Source organism: Acinonyx jubatus, chromosome B1 (assembly GCF_027475565.1).
Source record: "Acinonyx jubatus isolate Ajub_Pintada_27869175 chromosome B1, VMU_Ajub_asm_v1.0, whole genome shotgun sequence".
Classification (NCBI taxonomy): domain Eukaryota; kingdom Metazoa; phylum Chordata; class Mammalia; order Carnivora; family Felidae; genus Acinonyx; species Acinonyx jubatus.
Window position 1 is genome coordinate 136216255 of NC_069382.1, and position 23382 is coordinate 136239636.

At 39.4% G+C, this 23382-nt stretch overlaps 1 protein-coding gene across 6 annotated transcripts in view; it reads left to right on the forward strand.

Moving 5' to 3' along the window:
* Positions 1–22289, forward strand: part of PRKG2 (protein kinase cGMP-dependent 2) — a 104666-nt gene extending 82377 nt beyond the window's left edge. For 5 of the 6 annotated variants that reach the window (XM_027059249.2, XM_027059236.2, XM_053217210.1 and 2 more), the window contains 5 exons: positions 3529–3692; positions 7954–8076; positions 9014–9076; positions 16503–16569; positions 19356–21327. In XM_027059249.2, coding sequence (XP_026915050.1) covers positions 3529–3692; positions 7954–8076; positions 9014–9076; positions 16503–16569; positions 19356–19451 — 513 coding nt within the window. In that variant the 3' untranslated portion in view covers positions 19452–21327. Of the gene's footprint in view, positions 1–3528; positions 3693–7953; positions 8077–9013; positions 9077–16502; positions 16570–19355; positions 21328–21405 lie in introns of those variants that run through there. The other variant, XM_027059244.2, reaches the window with a different exon arrangement.
* The last annotated feature ends 1093 nt before the right edge of the window (positions 22290–23382 follow it).

Below are 23382 nucleotides of genomic sequence, written 5' to 3' on the forward strand. Positions count from 1 at the left end.
CAGTTTGTTTGTGCTCGTGCACGCAGAGCTCCTCTTGACCTTGCCCACTTACTAGTAAATGCTCTAAGTATTTCAGGTGAGTCACAACACCCCCATAAAAATGGGCTGTTGCCGTGAAAGACTCATCCATTCCATACCCTAGCCTCCCTCACTCCCTGTTCCATACAGTGGAAGCCATCCACTGTTGCCTGTTTTAGTGGATGGACGTTAGTATCGCAAGGACGTGAAATCATCTTTGGTTATTGCAGACAGGATAAACAGATTCCATTTTACCCTTGTCTAGACTTGGGCAAAGTAAGTGACCTGAAAATTCCACATAAATATTTTTTTGGAATGTTATGGCCCCATGAATCATTTGGCTTAATTAGACTGGTCATTTTGTATCCACTTTTTATGTGACCAAGAGAACCAATATCTGACAAATTTACTGACCCGGAGAGAAACTTCTGGGAAAGAAGCTAATACTTACTGGACACAGGTCCAGCAAGCCACAATGCTAATTTTTCTACTTCTGAATGATGCAATCACCGCTACAGGTTTAGAAGCATCTTAAAACCTTCTAGTTCATTAAAATCTTTGGAGACTTAATGCTTTTGAATTCCCAGCATAATGTAAGCTGTTTTTAATAATAGAAATTTAATAGAGACAAGGGAAAGCCTGTGTGTAGCTTCTCTGGATATTCTTCTCGAAAGCCCAGTTTTGTTAGAATTTCTTTTCTGAACAGTGGGGGTCTGTTTTCTTGCCTTCTAGAATGATTGTTTTAAGACATTAGGACATGCATCACCCTTCTTTATCCTCCAGCAGTCTCTTAGACAAAAAACAAATCTGAAGCTCTTTCTGGGGCTTGCCAGACCAACACATAATCTGCCCTCATCCACTGTCTCTCTTCCCCTCATGCAGTGACCCAGCCACACTGGCCGTCTTGCTGATCTTTGAACTTACTATGCATGTTCCCAAATGCTGGGGCCTTTACACTCCCCTTTCTCTGTCAGAATTAGTCTTGCTTAGATTTTTATAGAGCTCTTTTTCTTATTTCACACAGATTTCTGCTGAAATCTGCTCAAATGCTACATCTTCAAAGAGCCTTTTTGTAGTCATCCTATTTAAAGTAAAATTCTATTGATCTCCATACCTAACTCTGCCAGATGTTTCTTCACAGGATATGTCACTATCTGGCATTATTATATGTGATCTTCTATTTTTATGCATATTCTCTTCTTTCTCTTGAATGTAATCTCTGGGAGAAATGGGGCTTTGTATCCTGGTGTTTGGTACATATTGGTATTCAGTAGATATTCATTGACTGAATGAAGGAAGAAGCTTACATTTCTGTTGCCCAGAAGAGATAGTGTTAAAAGAAGAGTGAGGCTTCATGGTGGAACGCAGAGTGGTACAAGACAGAGGTGGTATGAATGTCTATAGAGAATACACAGAACTTGACGTCAGAAGATCTGGGGCCTTCTTTATCAGGCACGTGACTTTGGATGGGTCTGAGTGTGGATTTCCTCTGACCAAATGTATTAAAATAAAGTTGATGGGATCAAAGGAGAGAAGTGGTAAGTTTTCATAAACCTTAAAATCTTAATACAATTATTGCCATCTCTGTGGGCCAATATTCAAATATTACAAAAGCAAACCCAGCTGTTCGAATTAAAATTCCCCACTTTCAGGGCTGGAAAACTCTCCTAAACACCTAATGACCTTCCAGTCATTTTGAAATGGAAAACTTAAATACAATGAAACAAAAAAATGAGTTGAAAGGCTATTACGAAACAACAAAATGTAATATTTCCATATGTGCATGCACACAAGTGCAATTATAAGCATTGCTTTCTTGTCTCTTAAATTTCAGTCTTTATAAAATTAGCTAGGATTTTCATATCAGTTCTTTCTCTGAGGAATAAGTAGATAAGCTAATCTCAGCTGGTTACAGATTTTAATTTCATAATATACTCAGTCATCCCTTAGATATCATCTTTATGAGTCATTTTGTATAGATAAAACAGTAAAAGCCAGCTTCAAATTAGGCTGTTTAAATTCCCTTTTTCTAATAAGGAAATCCTTGCTGTTGTATGATAAGTACTAAAAAGCATTAGTAAAAAGCTAAATTCCTAAGAGATTTAGGGTAAAACAAAGACTTTAAGTATTAATAGTCAAATAAATAAACGAGGGCTGGATTTTCTAGTTCACTGACATACTCTTTTAGGTGAGGGCCTCTTTTGATATATTAGCCTTATTTTCTTTTGGCCGATATTATTGCCATGTTATTGGGATAGTCCATGCATAATGAAACTATTAACATGTGCATGTTGAGGCCCAGGTATAATTTGTGTCTCTGTTTACTTCAGAGAGGTGGAGGGTGGTTTTATTAAAATAATATCTGTATGTATTAGAGATGAAAAGTACATGCTAAATAGCCCCTGTGGACAGAAACCAACTGTTTGTTTTGCAGGGCAGGATGTCAGTCATATACACTGCCTCCATTCAGTGAGAGAGCCTTCTGTTGCTCCGGCCTTCTTTCCTGTCTCTATTCTGTGCACAGAGTTAGTTCGTTGAATAGAGTCTCAGAGAAGTGAAGGGCCCTATTCGGAAAGGATGGATGAGGGTAGCACTAATTCATTACCCTAGGAGAGTTCCTGATCCTTAGTCAGGGCCAGGCTCAGATATTACCTCCTAATGACATCTTCCCTAGTGGTCTTCTCCCTTATGTTCCAGAAGTCTGTGTTTCTGTCCCTCTGTACAATTGTCTACTGTGTCATGTATCACATAAAATAATATTAATCACATATGTATAAGTATTCCCAATACTCTGAGTTTCTCCTAGTCAGCTCTATATCTGTAAGCCTAGCACAGAGCCTGGCCGATAGTGGGCACTGACTGTGTCTTTCCAGAACAAATAATTTCGTGCAGGTGCTATTCACCACTGACCTCCCTGAGAAGGACTGAAAGTGTACACAGTCTGGCCAAAGTTGAGATGAGATGATCCCAGCTTTTTCTTTGGAATGCCAAAATGCAAAGGGTGTGGACATTGTTCATAATGGTTTTTAAAGATTGATCAGAATTTTAAGACCCCCTTTCTTTTTTTCAATAATGTTCCCTTTCCCAAACTCTGAATTCTGTTAGTATTTTTCTTTTTATGATGGAGCTTGAAGTGCACTAGGGCTGATCTCTTCCCCTTTCTTTTCTCTTCCTGATGAATATACCACCACTGATTGGAAAATTATTTGTCTGCTTGCTCTGAGCTTCACATTTGTAATCGTCTACTCTTGCTAGCCATTCCTCTTATCCTCTAGGGGTCTTGGGCATAGAGGGTGTGTGCATGGAACTTTCTCCAGTGTAACTAGATTCATACCTGGACCTACAAAAGAATACATGAGAGTGTCAGTGGTGTGTGTGTGTGTGTGTGTGTGTGTGTGTGTGTGTGAAGGGGAGGATGGAGGTATAGACAGAAGATAGGAAAAGTCAGAGGGAGACTTAAAGAACATGAGTTTTATGGTCTCTGAAAATGTCTTCGACATTCTTTCCCAGGTTGACTTTGGATTTGCTAAGAAAATAGGATCTGGACAGAAAACGTGGACGTTCTGTGGAACTCCAGAGTATGTAGCTCCTGAAGTCATTCTCAACAAAGGACATGACTTCAGTGTGGATTTTTGGTCCCTGGGAATTCTAGTGTATGAGCTCCTCACTGGCAAGTAAGTACATTCAAGTTCACAGAAGTGCCAAAATAGTTTACTAATGATAAAAATATATAAGAGTTTAACATTTTATAAATGTTTTTGATTCGATGTGATGACTCTCCCCGTATGTATGTTTTACATGTAGCATGCTTGCTGGTTTGTAACGTGGAGAACACATTCAGGAAGGTACAAGAAAAGGAATACAGAATTTCTATGGTCTACCTAAAATGGCAAGGCCTCTTTTCATGGATAACATACTAAGGGTGTGAAGATTTTGGTAATCCTGTTTTAAGAATAAGAAAAGGAATTTCAGTTGCGGGCTGTTATTATTTCCTCTTGTATATATTTTTTGCAGTTGAGAAAATAGTAACCATATTTCAATTAAATCTGTTAAAGAATGAAACTGCCTTTAGCCATGCTTTTCCATCTTCCCAATAAATCATTAATGAGAAAAGCTAAGAGAAAGGAAAATTACTGGATTTAAATTTTAATCTCCTTGTCATCTGCTTTCTAGAGGTGCTAATGAACAGACACCAGACACAGCAGGAAGTTTAGCAGTGAAAATTAAATTATCGTTCCTGGAGGGATTAAAGGGCTATGTTAATGAATCCAAGATCCCAAATATTCAACACACATGCACACGTACACATACGTGCGCATGCATTTATACCCACACGTGCACACACACATATATAGGCTTTATGTAATATTACTTCACGTTTTGAAACACTTTGCAAGTTTACAAAGCACTTACATGTGTGTTATCTAGTTTTGCTTTCATAAATCTATGTGGAAGTTAAAGAAAGAATTTTTATTATTTTATAATTTAAATCTTTATTATGATTATCTTATGATTTAAATTTTATGGATTAGAAAGCCAGGACCGATGGCTGCCTGCTTAATATCAGGGATTTGATCCCAGATCTTCTAACCCTAAATGTGACACACTTTCCATTCCATGCCCATGCCTTATACATATGTGTTTCTATTTTTTTAATGTCTGTTTTTGAGAGAGAGAGAGAGCATGTGCATGGGGTAGGGGTAGGGGCAGAGAGAGAGGGGGAGGGGACAGAGGATCTGAAGTGGGCTCTGTGCTGACAGCAACCAGTCTGATGCAGGGCTGGAACTCACGAACTGAATGGTGAGATCTTGACCTGAGCCGAAGTTGGACATTTAATGGACTGAGCCACCCAGGTGCCTCCATATGTGTTTTTAATGTAATGCATGGACATACACACAGGATTCAGTTCAGTTTTCTGCCTCTGTTTCAAACTGTTTCGATCATCCCTATAAACTTTTATAAACAAATGTTGTCAGTCTTATATTCAGGGAGGATTTGCATATGGAGTGACATAGGAAATACCGGAATGAGTCTGTTGATGGGGATTCACATCTCTACACATACTTAACGAGTTTCATATGGGGCGTCTGGGTGGCTCAGTCAGTTGAGTGCCAGACTTCGGCTCAGGTCATGATCTCATGGGTTGTGGGTTCAAGCCCCACGTCGGGCTCTGTGCTGACAGCTCAGAGCCTGGAGCCCGTTTTAGATTCTGTGTCTCCCTCTCTGTCTGCCCCTTCTCGGCTCACGTTTATTTATTTTTGAGACAGGGAGAGACAGAGCATGAATGGGGGAGGGTCAGAGAGAGAGGGAGACACAGAATCTGAAACAGGCTCCAGGCTCTGAACTGTCAGCACAGAGCCCGACGCGGGACTCGAACTCACGGACCGCAAGATCATGACCTGAGCTGAAGTCAGACACTGAACCGACTGAGCCACCCAGGCATATCCCCCCCAAAAAAATTTTTTTAAATTTTTTTTAACGTTTATTTATTTTTGAGACAGAGAGAGACAGAGCATGAACACGGGAGGGGCAGAGAGATAGGGAGACACAGAATCTGAAACAGGCTCCAGGCTCTGAGCAGTCAGCACAGAACCCAACGAGGGGCTCGAACTCACGGACTGAGAGATCATGACCTGAGCCGAAGTCGGACGCTTAACCGACCAAGCCACCCAGGCGCCCCCAAAAAAAATTTTTTTAAGAAGAGTGTCATAGGGGCACCTGTGAATATACCACAGGTATTGTGGATTTGAGCCTTGAATCGGGCTCTGTACTGACCGCTCAGAGCCTGGACCCTGCTTCGGGTTCTGTGTCTCCTTCTCTCTCTGCCCCTCCTCCGCTTTCTCTTTCTCTCTCAAAAATAAACAAACATTAAAAAACAAGTTTCATAAAATCTTGAACTTTCACACTAAAGATTCCAATGTTAGATTACCTGTGGGCTATAGTCACCTCAGTGTCCACATACATTAAGCACACAGATACAGAAGATTATATGATCTGTATTCATTTTCCAATATTCATTGCTTAAGATTTTGAAGAAAAGAAGAGAAAATTGTCCAGACTGTCATTCAGAGAGAAAGTTTCTTAAAGTCTTGGGACACAGGGAATCTGTCTCAAGAATTTGTTCCTCATCCCTAGGAAATGTGCCAGCGGCATTTCTAAGAGACACACGTGGTTCTTGTAGGTAACTAGAGAATATACATCTCAGTCTTTATCAGCTGGAATAAACGGCTGCAAGGAGTAGGGAAATCAAGGGAGCGAATAAGGAAGAGGGGAACCTCAATAATGTGGATTTGCTAAAGTGGCTTTGAGCTGTCAAAAAGAAGTTGAGAAATTATTTTTGTAAAGGTTTTCAGGGTAGGGCAAGAGAAATGTTCATTTTAAATGACCTGAACCCTAGAGTCAGAAGGTAAATGAAAATGAGAAAAGAACTGAAACAAACCAAAACACAACCGACACAACATAGCTGTAAATACGTAAGTATTGAAAACACAGCGACACCTTTTGTTTCATCCCTCATTTTCTTTATAAGCAAAACACAGACTTCTGTTGCACACTTGGTGCAGCAACCTAACTTCAGGTTTATTACTAAGAGTGGGAACTCTCAGCAGCAAAAGTTCTCAAGCATGGCCAAGATATTGGCAGGGTAGTTCATGAAAGTCATCTTTGCTTTTCTGTTATCCAAATTCAGTGGCCAATTCTCAATGCTTTCTTACTCACCTCAGGAACACTTGAAATATTCTCTTCACGTGGCTTCTGGGACCTCCCTTTCTCTCATTTCTTTTCTCACGCTGGTGGCTGTACCTCAGTCTTCATTGCTGGACCCTTCTCATCCTCCAGCCCTCTCAGCATCAGGCCGCTTCAGTCCTTGATCCCTTTTCTGTCTACTCACTCCTCAGTTGGTATCATCAAGCCGGAAATATCTGATGATGCCCCAGAATCATACCTCCAGCTCTGACCTGTTTCCTGAATGCCAGACTCCTAAATTCAGCTGCCTGCTTAGCCTATTTGGACATCTACAACATAACTCTATTTGGATATTTCATAACCTGCTCTGTACCCCTGCACCCCCACCTCTGGCCCCCACTCCAGCTTTTCTCCTCTTGGTGAACGCTAGCTCCATTCCATAGGTCGAAACACTAGCATCATTCTTGAATCCTTTTTTTCTCCCACACACCACACTCACCCCATTAGCAATTCCTGTTGGCTTTACCATCTAAATAGATCCAGAATCCAACCACATCTCACCACCTTCACTTCTACAATCCTTAGTTCAGGCTACTGGGCCTTACTTCCCCTACCACCAGCGCTGTCACGGGTCATTTTTGACACTTTTTTTTTTTAAAGCTTACTCTGACTGCTGTAAACTCCATCATCTGACTCAGAACGTATCCCTAGGCCCTTACCATCATCCACTAGCTTCACATGATACGGCCCCCATCTCTTCTACTCCCCACCTCCTTGCTTACTCATTCTGCCAGCAACCCTGCCCTCACTGTTCCCAGAACATCCCAGGTCCCGCCTAACTCACGGCCTTTGTACCTGTTATCCTGCAGTCTTTTGCCTGCAGATAACAAGTGTGGCTCATTCCTCCCTCTCTCCACTGATACCGCCGCTCAATTGTCAACTTATGAAAGAGGCTTTTCCTATCCACTGGGTCTAAGAAAATCACACCTCTCTCTGTCACTCTGTCTCCTCCTTTATTTTTCTTTTTAGTGATTATCATCACCACCTGACAAATTACCTCTTGTGTATGTGTGTAATTTGTTAAGTGATGTGAAACTAATGAAACTATTTTCCTGCATATATACATATACTTTTTATTCAATGTCAAAGGAGAAAGAATGGGGGAGGGTGGAAGGGAGGAAAAGAAAAGAAACTCAGTTGTAAATGGATCTGAGAAGTTGGTCCTAGTGTCGTGTTTTGGCTTTTCTTCAGCCCTCCCTTTTCCGGGATTGACCAAATGATGACCTACAATTTGATTCTCAAAGGAATTGAAAAAATGGATTTTCCCAGAAAGATAACAAGAAGGCCTGAGGATTTGATTCGCAGGCTTTGCAGGTGAGAATGAAAATTAAAAGCCCTAGTTCCTGGGGAATGTGTGAAGTGTTCTCATTTCTGTTTCCATGCATTTTAAAATTAGGTATAGGTTTACTTTTTGTACTTTTCTATGTAGCTAAATCATATTTAAAGAAAGTCATTTTCTGTTTTGTACTGGGAATTTGAGTTTACTTCATGTTTCAGAATCATAGTACCTACTTCCAGTTTAAAAGAGATCCACATTTTTCAGCTCATCTTTGAGAATCGCCTTTATCTGTTAGAGGGCAAAATGAACCTAAGTTTAATAAAGGATTATCAACTTACCACCTTGCTATTTTGAGAGAAAATCAGTGGTGATGATCAAATGTTCCTAAAAGCCCTCTCAGCCTTCATTTTAAAAAACAGTACTTCTCTAGCCTTATTTTAAATTATTCTAAATTTCTGTTTACCCTTAAAAATAATTTATTGGAGAACAGAAGACTTCTGGACTTTGTGTTTTAACTTTATTTTGTCACTGTTTTCTTTTTTTTTCATATTTGAACTTTTTTTTTTTTAAATCATTACCATTGAGTAAATTTAGGATGTGAAACCTAACTGTGGGCTGCCGACAAATTTCTGCATGTTTCTAAGATTCCAGCTCAGATGTAAATGATTCACGAAAGCTTTCTCTGATTTCTTAGCAAAGTTGGTAAGATAGCATCCTCCTGTTCTTTTAAGCATTTATTCATAGCTCATTTAAAGTACTGGGGTATGTACGTCTATATACATACACACATGCCAGAAAGGGGCGTGTGGTTTTCATCTCCCTTTACTCAGCTGCCTGGTCTGTGGATATTGTTGAATAATGAATGAACAAATATATATATATATATAAAATGTTAAATTTTAATTTAAAATTCACTGAGGCATAATTACTATAAATTGCCTTTTCAAAAAACATTTTTTTTTTTTTTTTTAGGCAAAATCCAACGGAGAGACTTGGAAATCTGAAGAACGGAATCAATGACATTAAGAGACACAGGTACATAGCTGATTCTCTGCCAGAAAAAAAAAAAAAGAAATTTATAGAAAAAAAATGAAGCTTCTCTCAGTAGGTCACAAGGGTCCCCTTACGGATGCTCAGTTTTTCCTTTTTGGTGGTTTTCTTTTTAATTTGTGTTTTACTAGGTACAGTTAAAATAATCAGTCTCATTTCTTTACTGTTGGAAATTCACATCAAGAATGGATGAAGTTCTAAAACAAGTGACAAAATCACGTCTTTAAGTTATAGTGACTTAGCTTTTTGTACACTGCTATTCTTATTTTTTTTAATATCAACTTGGATTCTATAGACAAATTAATTTTTAATTTTGACCTTTGATTTATGAGTAAAGTACAATATAGTCTCTGTTGTCAATATTAAAGAGAAATCAACTGTTAAATAGTGTTCTTTTTTAGTTTTAGTAATAATATGTATTTATTTTAAATATAATTTTCCTCTGACTAGCTCTCCAAATTTTGAAGCCTAGTGTTGTATTTCACTTTTGGGGTAAAGTACATTGATTTCTACAAAACCTCAAACAGTGTTTTAGCCTTATACAATAATCTAATATGCATCTCTTTGGCTCTGTGGATTTCTAAAGCTGGTCTTTAGAACCATTGGTGACTTGCATGAGTTATCCTCTTTGATGTGGTTGCATATGAGGAGTTAAAGCCTTTCAGATTTTTTTTTTTTTTTTTAGAGAGAACGCAAGCAGGGGAGAGGGCAGAGGGAGACAGAGAGAGAGAGAAAGAGAGAGAGAGAAAGAGAGAGAGAGAGAGAGAGAGAATCTTAAGCAGTCTCTGTGCTTAGCGTGGAGCCCCATTTGGGGCTCAATGCCATGACTCTGGGATCATAACCTGAACTGAAATCAAGAGTCAAACACTCAACTGACTGAGCCACCCATGTGCCCCCAGATTTTTTTTTAAATTGATGCCTAGCTAAATCCTGCAGTCCTCAAGATGTTTTAATTTTCCTCATGGTATACAGATATAAAATATCACCTGTTGATAGTACTATTGATAAAAGAAAAACTAAATTTGAGAATTTCATCATTGAAAACATGTGAACTCGCTAAAGTGTTTTCTGTTCCGAAATGAAAACACCTCTCAGTATTTCATTCCTATCTGGATTTTTTTTTTTTTTTTTGTACTGAAGAAGCAGAGGCATATAAATGCAGCATGGAAATAAAGGGAGAGAAGCTTCTGAATAGAAACACTATTCATTTTGCTTTAACAGTAGTGGTGCAGCTTCAAAAAAAAAAAAAAATCCCCTGCTGCCAGCCCTGCTCCATCTATTCATGAACTTACTTGAAATAAAGCCATGTATTCAACATTGTAAATTCGTATTGGGCCTTGCCTTGAGGGTGTGTTAGGAGGGAGGGAGGATGATACAGACTCCTCTGCGCATTTAGAGACATCAAAATGCTTTTGGTATTTTATTGTATTTTGTGATCCTTTGGATTGCCCTCAGTGTCAAGCTCCTTATTTGTCTTAGATTCCAATTTATCTTTCTTTCTCCATGCTGTTATCACAATTTCTGTTCTCATTATAAAATGACACATAAGCCCGCTATTCATATTAGGCAAACAAGTGTACTGTCAGTTAAAGTCATTCTTCCAATATTATTGTCCTCCTTTCTCTCATTAAAGAAGCGTCTTCAGTTTTGCTCTGGGATGGTTGGGTTAACAGGCTCTGGTTTTATCTTTTATTTCTTATTTACCTGAGGCTCATTTAAATGTGGCTGTCAAATTGTGATTGGATGCACATACAAATTGATACTAAAGGCTTTTCTCACGTCAGCGTGGTAATGAAGAATTTTGAATTTCCTTCCCTGTGGGGATTAATTTACCCACTCTTCTTAACAGGCAGGATGTTCTTTGCCGCATTAGGGTACAGAGTGCCGCACATGAGATAGAGGTCAGTAATGAGATGTACCAAATTTACACAGTGCTGTTCAGTGAGCCCCAGGAGCTCAAAGACATCATTTCATCTGATTTTTGTAGTGCTTCTTATGATACAAAGCTGAGGCAGGGGGGACCTGAAAAAGAGATCTCTCCCTGCCTTCAAGTAGGAGGGTTCTAAAACCTTCCACATGTCTCCAAGGCTTAGAGCTTCCCTACTCAGTATATTCTTGGACTTAAAAAGAATATCTTTCTGAAATTTGCCATCAGATTTTCCCACTCTTCTCTAAAGTAAAACATATGCTTTTTTCTTAGAGAACCATTCATTTTAAGTTTGTATTTAAAAACAATACAGTTTAACATGGCCTGTTGTTGGTTGTCCATTCTGAGTTAAGTCACCTGAACTAAAAATAATCAGAGCGCCTCCCTCCCCTATTTCTGAGCTAACTTATAAACTAGGCACCGATCACGTCTCCCAACACCTATCTGAAAAGAGAGATAATATATTTGTAGGGTGCAATTAAATCTTTCCTGCTAGATAGGGGAATAATTTGTTTCAGGTATTTTAATGTTACCATTAATAGGTCTAGCCACTAAAATTACTTTCAAAGAATAGCTTCTATGGGGCTTCTAAAAATGAAGAAGGAATTTATGTGCCATTGCTGCTAATATTTTTTTGGTGAATATTTTTGCCACATGAATGCATGCTGGCACTGGCATTACTTAAAATGTGGTTGGTGTCAAAAGGCCAAGTGTTAAGTGAATGGCCACTCATGTTAAGTAAATATTGCCATAAGTCAAATTGTAACAAGTACTCAGCGAAAAATGTATAGGCTCTTTGATTCGGTAGAGTAACAGCAGTGATTTTTATTAATATTTATGGAGTAGCTTCTGGGTAGAGAGCACTGTAAAATATGTTAAAAGAAATTGTGGCAATATCTGGTGGCAAAAGAAAAGAATCCACATAACTGTGCACCTAGAAATCCCTAAAAACGGAGCCTCAGTCTATGCAAAGAAGCTGATGGGTGGATCAGGGAGAGGACTTCTGTGGTTTTGTAGCAAGAACAGAGGAAGCCATACAGTTGGGGCTGCTGTCTGACTTTCACTCTTTGATTAGTGTCTCAACAGCTTTCACTAAAATGGCCCTTTCGGTTAAGAATGGCATCTGAAATGGAATGTACTGGAGCCTTCCCTCTGTTTATAGTACTTTTTGTCTTGCTAAGCTTAGACTTGGAATGGGGAAGCCAGAGACTGAATGAAGACCAACTCCAGGGGTGGGAAGAGATTAGAAAAGATGGAAGAGCATAGGGAGCCTGGGTGGCTTAGTCAGTTAAACATCCCACTCTTGATTTTGGCTCAGGTCATGATCTCACCATTTGTGAGTTCTAGCCCCGTGTCAGGCTCTGTGCTGTCAGTGAAGCCTGCTTGGGATTCTCTGTCTCCCTCCGTCTCTGCCCCTCCCCAGTTCACATTCTCTCTCACTCAAAAATAAATAAATGAACCTTAAAAAAAAAAAAAAGATGGAACAACATAACTTCTGGTGTGGCTCACAGACAGGAGTGGGACAGCCTCCCAAAATCACCCAGCCTTCAGCCTCACATCTCTACCAAGGCCCTGCCACATCACGGCCCCCTGTGGTCATGCTCCACACAACAGCCAGAATTATCCTTTGGAAGTGTGCTTAGATTCCGTCATTTCCTTAGAACTTTCTTTTTTTTCTTCTTCCTTTTTAAAATCTTTTTTTTAAGTTTATTTATTCTGAGAGAGAGAGAGAGAGAGAGAGAGAGAGAGAGAGGCACGAGCGGGGGAGTGATACAGAGTAAAGGAGTAAGAGAATCCCAAGCAGGCTTCTCACTGACAGTGTGATGTCACTGAGAGTGACTTTTTTCCTCTTCCTACTTCGATTTGACACATTTTATTAAGTTTGCTTTTTTAATTTATTCTGAGAGAGAAAGCAAGTGGGGATCGGGAGCAGAGAGAGAGGTAGAGAGAGAATCCCAGGCAGGCTCTGTACTGTCGGTGCATGGGGCCTGATGCAGGGCCGAAACTCACAAACCGTGAGATCATGACCTGAGCCAAGATCAAGAGTCGGACGCTTCACTGACTGAGCCATCCAGGTGCCCCTTGCTTAGAACTTTCTAATGGCTTCCCATTAAGCATAAAATCCTGATTCCATACTATGTTCTACAAGGCTTACATGGCCTGGCCTCTGGCCAGTTCTCAGATACCTTATTTTTTGTTCTAGTTTCCTCTCCATTCACCACCCCTCAGCTCATTTCCATCACTTCCTTTCATTTAGGGCCTTGCCACGAGTTTTCCCATGGATCTCCCCTCTCTTCATTCCAGCCGGTCCTAACATCCAATCTCAGTCACCCGCCACCACATTATTCCCTTTTATCTTCTTAGTCCTTACTAGTATCTGAAATTAAGTATTAGTATTGTTTATTTGTTTTGTTTATTTCCTTGTAAACTCCTACCAAAATATAAATATCCTAAAAGCAGGACCTTTGTTTGCTTGTTTGTTTGTTTGTTTGTTTGTTTGTTTGTTTTTGATGCCTGGGACCAAACTGACTTTCCATAAATTGTGCTGGCGAGCTTTTCAATAGAAAAGATCAGTGGGTATAGAAGAGTATTATTACATGTTCCTTATAAGATTCCGAGAGACAGGATACATTATTTACATCCAAGAGAAGCAAGGCCTCCTTACTTCTACTGTTGCGTTTCCAACCCACCAAGTTTTATATGTGTCCTAAAGACCAGATCATTACACTTATTGATTGATTGATTGATTGATTGATTGATTTTCTTCTTTTTTTTTTTAAATGTTTTTATTTACTTTTGAGAGAGAGAGAGATTGGGAGAGAGCAAAAGCAGGGGAGGGGAAGAATGAGAGGGAGGCAGTGGATCTGGAGAGGGAGGCTGACAGCACAGAGTCTGATGCAGGGCTCGAACTCATGAACCATGAGATCATGACCTGAGCCAAAGTTGTACACTTAACTGACTGAGCCACCCAGACACCCCCAGATAATTTTATTTTTAGATTAATGATGTGGAAGCAATAAATAAACTTCATCTGGCTATCAGCTTAACCTCATTACAGATTATTGTAAAAAACCTTTTTATCTTGGAGCTTTTTGTATACAAATCACTAAGAGCACCACCAAGGTGGAATGATATTCTAAGACATGATAGGAAGAGGTTATGCGTAAGTGTCTTCTCTTGAAGAGTCATTCAGTTATTCAACAAACATTTATTGAGCCTGGTTTGATGACTAGTCTTGCTCCTCGTGTCAGGGACACAGAAGGAAAGCAAACAGATGAAAATTCTTGTCCTCATGGAGCTAGCATTCTAGCGGGGAAGATAGGATGAACAGGATAACTAAGTAAAGTATATGGCAGATACATCAGATAGCAGAGAACTAAAGCAGGAAGGAGGATAAGAAGTGGGGTGGGGAGGTATGGAGGTGAGATGTTACACTGGATGGTCAAAGAAGACCTCACTAAGAAAATGATCTTTGAGAAAAGACCTGACAGTATTGAGGGAACAAACCACATGCAAATCTGGGGAGAGAACCATCTAGCTTTGAGTGCAAAGGTCTGCAAGTGGGAGCATCTCTGCCTTGTTGGAAGAATGAGGAAGAAGAGAGGAAGGAAAGTAGGATGGTGGTGAGGTGGGGTATGGGGTGGTGGTGGAAAGGGTGGTGTGCAAGGCCTTAGGGGTTACAGTGAAGTCTTGGCCTTTCACACTGAGCAAAATGGGAAGCATGGGGGGGTTGTTGAACAAAGGTCTAACGTGATCTGACTTATGTTTTAAATGATCACACTTGCTGCTCAGTGATTTCCTGTGGACAAAAGCAGGAAGACCTCTTGGGAAGTTATTGCAATAATACAGGTGAAGAATAGTAGTGGCTTGGCCCATGCTGGTAGAGTGAAGGTGATGAGAATTTTTCACATTCTGAATTCAGATAGATTTTGAAGGTAACACTGACAAGATTTGCATTTGGACTGAGGTAGAGATGAGAGAAAGGATAACTCCAAGGTCTTTGGTTGGAACAACTGGAAGAGTTGAGGCCAGCTCGTTGGGAGAACATTTGGACCTCCAGTGTGGGCCTGCTACATGCTAGATGCAGGTTAGACACCTACTTAGGAGATGGGGAATAGCAGCTGTAGCTATTAGCCTGGGAAGCAATGGAGAGCTCTTGATTGGAAATAGAAATGGTTAACCAGTGTAAAATGCTATCCAAAGCTATAAGACTAAATGAGTTTACCCAGGAAATGAGGGTAGTTGAAAAAAGAAGGTTCAAGGACTGAGCCCTGGAGCATACCGATTTCCTATGGAAATAGCAGTGGGAAAGGAGGGACAGCACCCAAAAAGGTAGGAGAATAACATGTCTTGGAAGCCAAGTGAAAACAGTATTTCAGGAAGCCTGAGTGATGAACCATGGCAAATGCTCATAGGTTAAGTAAGAAAAACTGAGAATTGAAGAGTTCACAGGAGTGAAGGGGGTGAATGCTGATTGCATTCAGGAGAAATACAGGTGCAGTCAGGAGAAAATTGGTAAGTAGAGGGATTAGATCATTCTTCCAAGGAGTTTTCCTGTGGTCGGGGGAGAAAAATAAAGTGAAAGTTGGATGGGCACTCAGGTCAAGGGAGGGCATTTTGGGGGTGCCTGGGTGGCTCAGTTGGTTAAGCGTCTGACTCTTGATATTGGCTCAGGTCATTATTTTAGGATTCGTGAGTTTGAGCCCCACGTTGGGCTCTATGCTGACAGTGTGGAGCCTGCTTGGGACTCTCTCTCTCTCTCTCTCTCTCTCTCTCTCTCTCTCTTTCTCTCTCTCTCTCTCTGTCTCTCTCTCTGCCCCCCCCACCCCCCGTCTCAAAATAAATAAATAAAATTTAAAAACAAAGGGAAGGTGTTTTTGTCGTTGGGAGAAATAAAATGTCCCCATACTGATGGGAATGATCTAGCAGGTAGACCTTAAAGATTCAAGAGAGAGGACAATGGCAGATACATGCCTCTGAATAGAGACATCTCCAGGATCAAGTACCCGGTGGAGGAGCTGAGCTGAGCTTACTGAGTTAACCCTGGTGCACCAGGGATGCAAGCACGCGGATGTGGACAGGCAGGCAGTTATGCTGGTAGGGGATTGTGGCAACTCAGTTTTTTTCAGTGAAACAGGAAGCCAGGTCACCATTTGGGAGTGAGGATGGAGGTGGGGAAGGTTTCTGGAAGTTTGAGGAGGGAGGACCAAGTATGAATTATGAGTCTAGGGGAGTGTGACAATGGGTGGGACAACAGGGAAATCTAGACCAATTGCTGGGCAGCATTAACTGCCCCCTTGAGGTTAGTGGGCATGGATTTAATGTGACAGCAGACTACCAGACAGACATGCATTTTTCCACCGGCCACTTGCAGCTGCACTGTCGTGGGTGGGGAGAGGGCAACAGAATGGACTGACAGATACCTTGATATGCTAAGAGTTGATCTGGCGAGTAATATTCCTCTGTACTGTTTTTACTTCTCAGGTGGTTAAATGGTTTTAATTGGGAGGGACTGAAAGCGCGGAACCTTCCATCACCTTTACAAAGAGAGGTATGGTATCTACTCTACTCCATTTGTTCTAGTTTCTGTTTTTATAAGCAGAATATGGGTGTCTTTGTGTGCGCCACAGTTTAGATTTTTTAATCGGTTTTTAAAAGTCAGTGAAAATGTCACAGCAGTTGTGATTATAGGGACTAAATAGCATTTCTTATTTGATGGCGATTAGCTCAATTCTCAGGAACCAGTTACATATAAATCTAAGTCCCTATGTCGTTGGTGTTGGTCAGACTGACAAAGGGCTCTAGAAGTATATAATATGAATCATACGTATTATTTAAAATTTTCTAGTTAGCCATAGGAAAATGAAACGGGTGAAATTAATTTTAATCACTACAGCGTATTAAAAACTTGCCGTTTTGATGTGTCATCGATATAAAATTTTAATGAGATGTCACGTTCATTTTTCCATACTGTTTTTGAAATCCCAAGTGGATTTTACAGTTAACAGCAATCTCACTTTGAACTAGCCACCTTCCACGTGCTCAGTCACCACCTGTTGCTGGTTGGACAGCCCAGCTCTAGAGAAAGCAGATCATCTGCTAACTTGCAAAGGGAAGAATGACTCAGGAATGATCTAGGTCGACACCCTACAGACTCTATGCGGTGTTCTCGTTACTGGAATTTTAAAGATCTGTGACTCCCTCGTACATTTTTAGATTGACATCTCAGTGTTTTCATCACATGCTTAAATTATTGTGAAGGATGTGATTTCTGATTTCTAGTTTGTTGTAAATATTGACATTTTGAAGTAAAACATTCCTCCTTTAAATATATGCAATGTGATGCCCATCAGCCACTTAAAAAATACAGACAGCGGGGCACCTGGGTGGCTCAGTGGGTTAAACATCTGACTCTTGATTTTGGCTCAGGTCATGATCTCATGGTTCCTGAGATGGAGCCCCGCCTTGGGCTCTGCGCTGACAGCTCAGAACCAGCTTGGGATTCTCTGTTTCTTCCCCTCTCCCCCCCACCCCACCTTATGCTCTTCTCTCTCTCTCTCTCTCTCTTTCTCTCTCTCTGTCTCTGTCTCTCAAAGTAAAAAAATATACTTAAAAAATAAAAAATACTGACAGCAATATTACATAATTCTTTTTTCTCCCTGAATTTATATTTTTATATTCCCATCCTATTTTCCCTAAAAAAATTATTTATGTAAAAGTATTCCTATGCTTGCCAGTATTTGAGTATTCTTTAAATGCCTTTGAACTATAGTTTTCTAAATTTTAAAATCCCTGTGAAAAAACAGAAATTTCTGTGACAACATAAATATTTCTTCTGGATTCAGTTATAATTACATTTTTATAGCATTGAGTATCAATCAACAGAAATATGTTATAAAATTTTAAAGTAAGTATTTAACAAATATTTCCTGAAAAGAGAGAAATGTCACTTATTAAAAAAATGGGATCAGGGGGTGCCTGCATGGTTCAGTAGGTTGAGCATCCAACTCTTGATTTTGCCCGAGTCATGGGATCGGGCTCACTGGGCTCAAGATTCTCTCTCTCTCTCTGCCCCTCTCTCCCATTCATGCTGTGTCTCTCTCTCTCTGAAATTAAATAATAACAATAACAATAACAATAACAATAAAAGAATGGGAATGGGTTCAGGGTCCACATCAATTCTATTCCTTTTTAAAATTATATTGGGTGGCTCAGTTGGTTAAACGTCTGACTTTGGCTCAGGTCATGATCTCACTGCTCATGAGTTCAAGCCCCGCATGGGGTTCTGTGCTGACAGCTCAGAGCCTGGAGCCTGTTTTGGATTCTGTGTCTCCTTCTCTGCCCGTCCCCTGCTTGTGCTCTCTCTCTCTCTATCTATTTATCTCTTTCTCAAAAATAAATAAATACAAAAAAATATTTAAAATTATATGGATATAAATGCTAAGAGCTGTGTTCACATAGGTAAGTGGGAATGGAAGGTTTTATATTAGCAGTGTTGCTTTGAATACCTTATGAGTGATCTCCAACCTCCTCTAAAAACACATTATGACCTTCCATAAGTAGTATTTGTACTGATTTATCAGCTGAGAGTCCAGTTGTGTACTTTTAAATTTTGTTTGCAAGCAAATAATTGAAAACCACCTGATTTGCAAAATAAGTTAATTCCAGAATCATTTCACTCTTTGAACAGGGTCAGTCATATTTTAAATTGACCCTTTGGCATTCTGGAAACTTTATATGGGTCAATTAACCGTATAAAAATCCACTTTTATAAAGTGGAAAAAGTATTTAAAAGTGGCAAATTTTGATTTTTTTTAAATATTTGCTGTTAAAATGTTTTTCAATCTGAAAAAAAAAAAAGATATAATTTCTACCACTTTTTCTTTTGGATGTACCTCCTCAGGCCAGGAAGCTTCTATTGAATGTAATGCAGTGACCAGATCCATTGAGGCTCAAAAACGATAATTGGTAGGGGCGCCTGGGTGGCTCAGTTGGGTGAGCGTCCAACTTCGGCTCAGGTCACGATCTCGCGGTTCATGGGTTTGAGCCCCGCATCGGGCTCTGTGCTGACAGCTCAGAGCCTGGAGCCTGCTTCGGATTCTGTGTCTCCTTCTCTCTCTGTGCCTCCCCCACTTGTGCTCTGTCTCTCTCTGTCTATCAAAAATAAATAAATGTAAAAAAAAATTTTTAATGATAAATGGTCATCTTTTCCTTACATGTAACTTACCAGTGGTTGCAGTATAAAATCGTTGTTCAAATATAAGAAGCATTACCTGTATATAATAGCTTGCTCAGTCAACGTTCTCCTCACCTTTGGTTTAATTCTTCCTCTATTAGCTCAGTGGACCCACAGACCACAGCTACTTTGACAAGTATCCCCCTGAAAAGGGTGTGCCTCCAGATGAACTGTCAGGCTGGGATAAAGACTTCTGACAGAAGAAAAGATGATTACTGCCGATACATACAGAAGAAGAGTGTAAGGACCAATAACCCAGTAGTGATCATTTCTCTCTTTGGAGTATTATAATATCTTTTGGAAGACCATTAGGGAAGAGGAATCCCTGGCCATGAGCTGGGTGGACGATGTGGCTATGAAGGTGGTTCTGAATTATAATGTCTCATTTAGATGCTGTGAATTATTCATGTATTCTATTCTTCGCTTTTCTCAAATGCTGAAGGCTATCCTATTCCCCTCTCCACAGTCTGAACCAGTTGTGCTGATGGGGCACCATTTTCTCTGCAATCTGTTGCTCCATCCCAATCATACTTGTCTCCTTTGAATCCTAATAAGGTTTAAAAAGTGTCTTGCCTTTGAGCAACTAAGTCACGCAAATGGAAGGAAGAAAAGGGGTGAGCTTTAGAAGGCTTCCCCTGTGACAGCAATTCCATGTAAGCATTACGGCATCTCAAAGTCGTGGTTTGCAGAAATCTTTGTAGTCCATACAAGCTCTTGATTTTCACCTGCATTCCACCTAAAAACATGTTAACATGTTTCTGGTGCTGGTCTGGGAAAGGCAAGTTTAAGTATTAGTGGTACCACTTCCTAACATAAATGAGTTAATTCATCCAGCCAGTAATTATATTCCATTGGGGAACTTGGAAAAAATAAAGCAAAAAATATTTTTCATTCTCCTGTGACCAGCTGTGATACCTCAGAGACTTTTCAAAAGCCTTGTTAAAAGTAGTTATAATGTGTGATCAGGTGATGGGCCTTTGGAAAGGTTTTATCTTATATGCTAAATATTTTCCCAATCAAAGTAGAAAACACACAGGCACAAAATCGTGAAGGCTTTTTCTTCTCATTAAATATGGAGGAGAATAATTTCTAATGGGTCAGGTTGCTGACTCTGAAACCCTGAGATATTTTGGCCAGTTCTATGAATGTTGCTGTTAATCAATCAAGAGTATAGAATAACCACAGTTAATTTTTAATGAAAGTCCCATTGACTAATGTTGATGCACTGTAATCACTGTTGCATCAATAACTTTTTAAGGAGATTTGAGTCATGGATGTGTTTATAATTTTAGATTTTTGAGGTAGGCAAGCACCTCGAGAAGTCATAGGACTTAAGTAAAAGGGACATCCAGGATGTGCCCTTCTGTCTTCTCACAACCTTCCAGATGATGAATAGACTAGTTTCAATGGCATTGGATGCCAGTGCCTAAGAAGTTTACTAAAGAATGTTTTTATGTATCGACCAAAATCCTACCAAATGGATGGGAAGCAGACTTTCTCTGTATCTTTTTGATCTGGCAGAGTAAAAATAACATCTAAGTTCCTGCATTATTCAAGCTTCTGGTTATATTTTCACATGCTAATGTTCTATGGGAAAAGCAACCTCTACCCACTCTCCACCCATATTTTCAGCATTCAGAAAGAGTCAGCTATATGCTTCCTGAAAAGTCAAACCAGTTAAGTGAGGCCCAACCCAAGAAGGTGCATCCTTAACAAACTGAATTTCCACATTTAGAGAATCCTTTTGCTGAACCAAAGAATTTTTGTTTCCTGGAGTAGTATTTTTAAAGATTATGTATTGTACATAGACAAAGCATTTTTAATAGGATCAACATAACCTGCTTAATGAATTTCTAAGATTTTTAAGAGATTTTTATTTGCATTTGGTTTGTAAGCATTGTATGTTTTTCATGTATATATTTTTAAATTGCCCACCTATAAATGTAGAAAATTTATGCATTGGATGGATATTAGAATTATATAGTTATAATAATAATTAATATTCTCAAAGGAGATCAATAGTTGTAATTCAAAAAAGACTTACATACATACAATAAAAACCAACTGAGAGTACTACAGTTTTATTTTGCCTGTGATTGGCCATATCAGTATACAATCTCCACATTTGATTTTATTTTGTTTCCTTTACAGTACTTTATAAAGATGAAGAAATGAACCATCATATAATCCCAATAATTCCACTGTTTCCTAGCTGGGTGACCTTGGGAAACTGAGTTCACTACTTTGAGTAGAGCACTAGCTTTCTCACCTGTAGAAGAAGGCATGGTAAAGTGGTACCTACTTTAGAGGCCTGTTTCAGGCCTTAACAAAGACACCCAAAGAGTCCTTTGCTGATATCTGTGAAATAATCAATGCTGCATAGGTGGGAGCTACTGTTACCATCTCTGGTAGAATCAAAGGGGACTTAATAACCATTTAGTCTTGAACCTATGTATCATTGATATCTGTATGTACAGTTGTTCCAATTAAAATCAGTATTTATCTTCTTCTTTTAAATCATGAAGTAAAGATGAAGAATTAATCCTCACCAAAATGAAGTGCTTTATTAACAGCTCACCTACATTTCTAAACTCTAATTTTTAATGAATTAAGGACATATATGTGTATATATATTCTTAGAAAATACAGCCCATTGTATTCCTGATCATTAAATCATTCTTGTTCTCTCTTTTCCAAATGCAAGGTTAAGTTTTCATTCTTGAGGCTCTTCTCTTTGGGGCCAACTTTTCACAATTGTAGTTTCTGAATATTTTCTCTAAATATGAAAATGTCTGGAGGGAGAAGAATATAATGATGAAAAGTAAGAGTTTTGAAGTTAAAAAGATCTGGGTTTGAATTCTAGCTCTGCCCAGATTTGTGTGAACAGTAAACCATATCTTTATTTATCTGTAACTCAGAGAGATATACATGTAAAGCTTTGGAGTATTGGGCCAGAATATTAATACTTGTAGGTCACTGATAATAACCATTTGGAAATAAATATATACATATATTTCTTTTGGCATAATAATAAATCCTTGTTCTTTATTGCTAGGCATTGTGCTAGGGGTATTTACATCTTTTATCTGATTCACACAAGATTCTAAAGTAATCATAAACGTACTGACTGTTGATTGCCCTCAAAGCTAGACATTGGCTTCCATGTACATTTCATTCACAATTTCACTGTTGTGGTTTTTCATAGCTTAGTCCCAGTTATTATGACTATATAACAACCACAATTTAGTTGCTTAGAACAACGGTCTTATTATTATCCTAGATTCTGTGGGTCAGGAATTCAAACACACAGAGAAGATGGCTTGTCTCTGCACCACAATATCTGGGACATCGGGGGGAAAGACTCATAGACTGGGGTAACTTCAATAGCCGGAACCTAGAATCACCTAAAGCCTTGTTACTCACTATCTGGAGCCTAGGCTGAGGACACTCAAGACTAGGACTTCTGACCAGAGTGCCTGCACATGTCCTCTCCACAGCTTGGATTCCTCACATTGTGGTGTTCTTAAACCAGTCAGACTCCTTTCATGGAATCTTAGCGTTTCAAGAGCAAGCATTCCAGGAAACAAGGGAGAAGCTATATATTTTTTTATGAACCATCCCTGGAGTCACATATTCTGTTGGTGGAAACACTCAAAGCCCACTCAGATTTGATGAGAGGGAACATAGACTTCACTTCTTAATGAAGAGAGTTTTAAAGAATTTGCAAGCAATTTTAAAACCTGACACAATCCACTTTCTCGTCCCAGGTGAGTTATACTATTATATACGCAAAATAAACACATTCCCTCCCAAGAACCTCCCTAAAAATATAATTTCATTACAGCATCAGGCACAGGCTTAAGATCTAGGATCTTGTCATCTAAATCCATTCCGGTATGGATAAGGCTCCTCAGGTGTAATTCCTTGGATATATTCTTTTAGGTCAAAAAGTATGTGAACTAAGTAAACAAACCGTCTATCAGCACACTTCTAACATTGAATACTAAGACCATCAAAGGATAAGCCAACAGATACTTGCATTCAGAGAGAAGACGGGAGGCACAAAGCAGTTACTGGTCCATCGAATTCTGAAATCTGGTCTGACACATGGTACATTTTCTCTGCTTA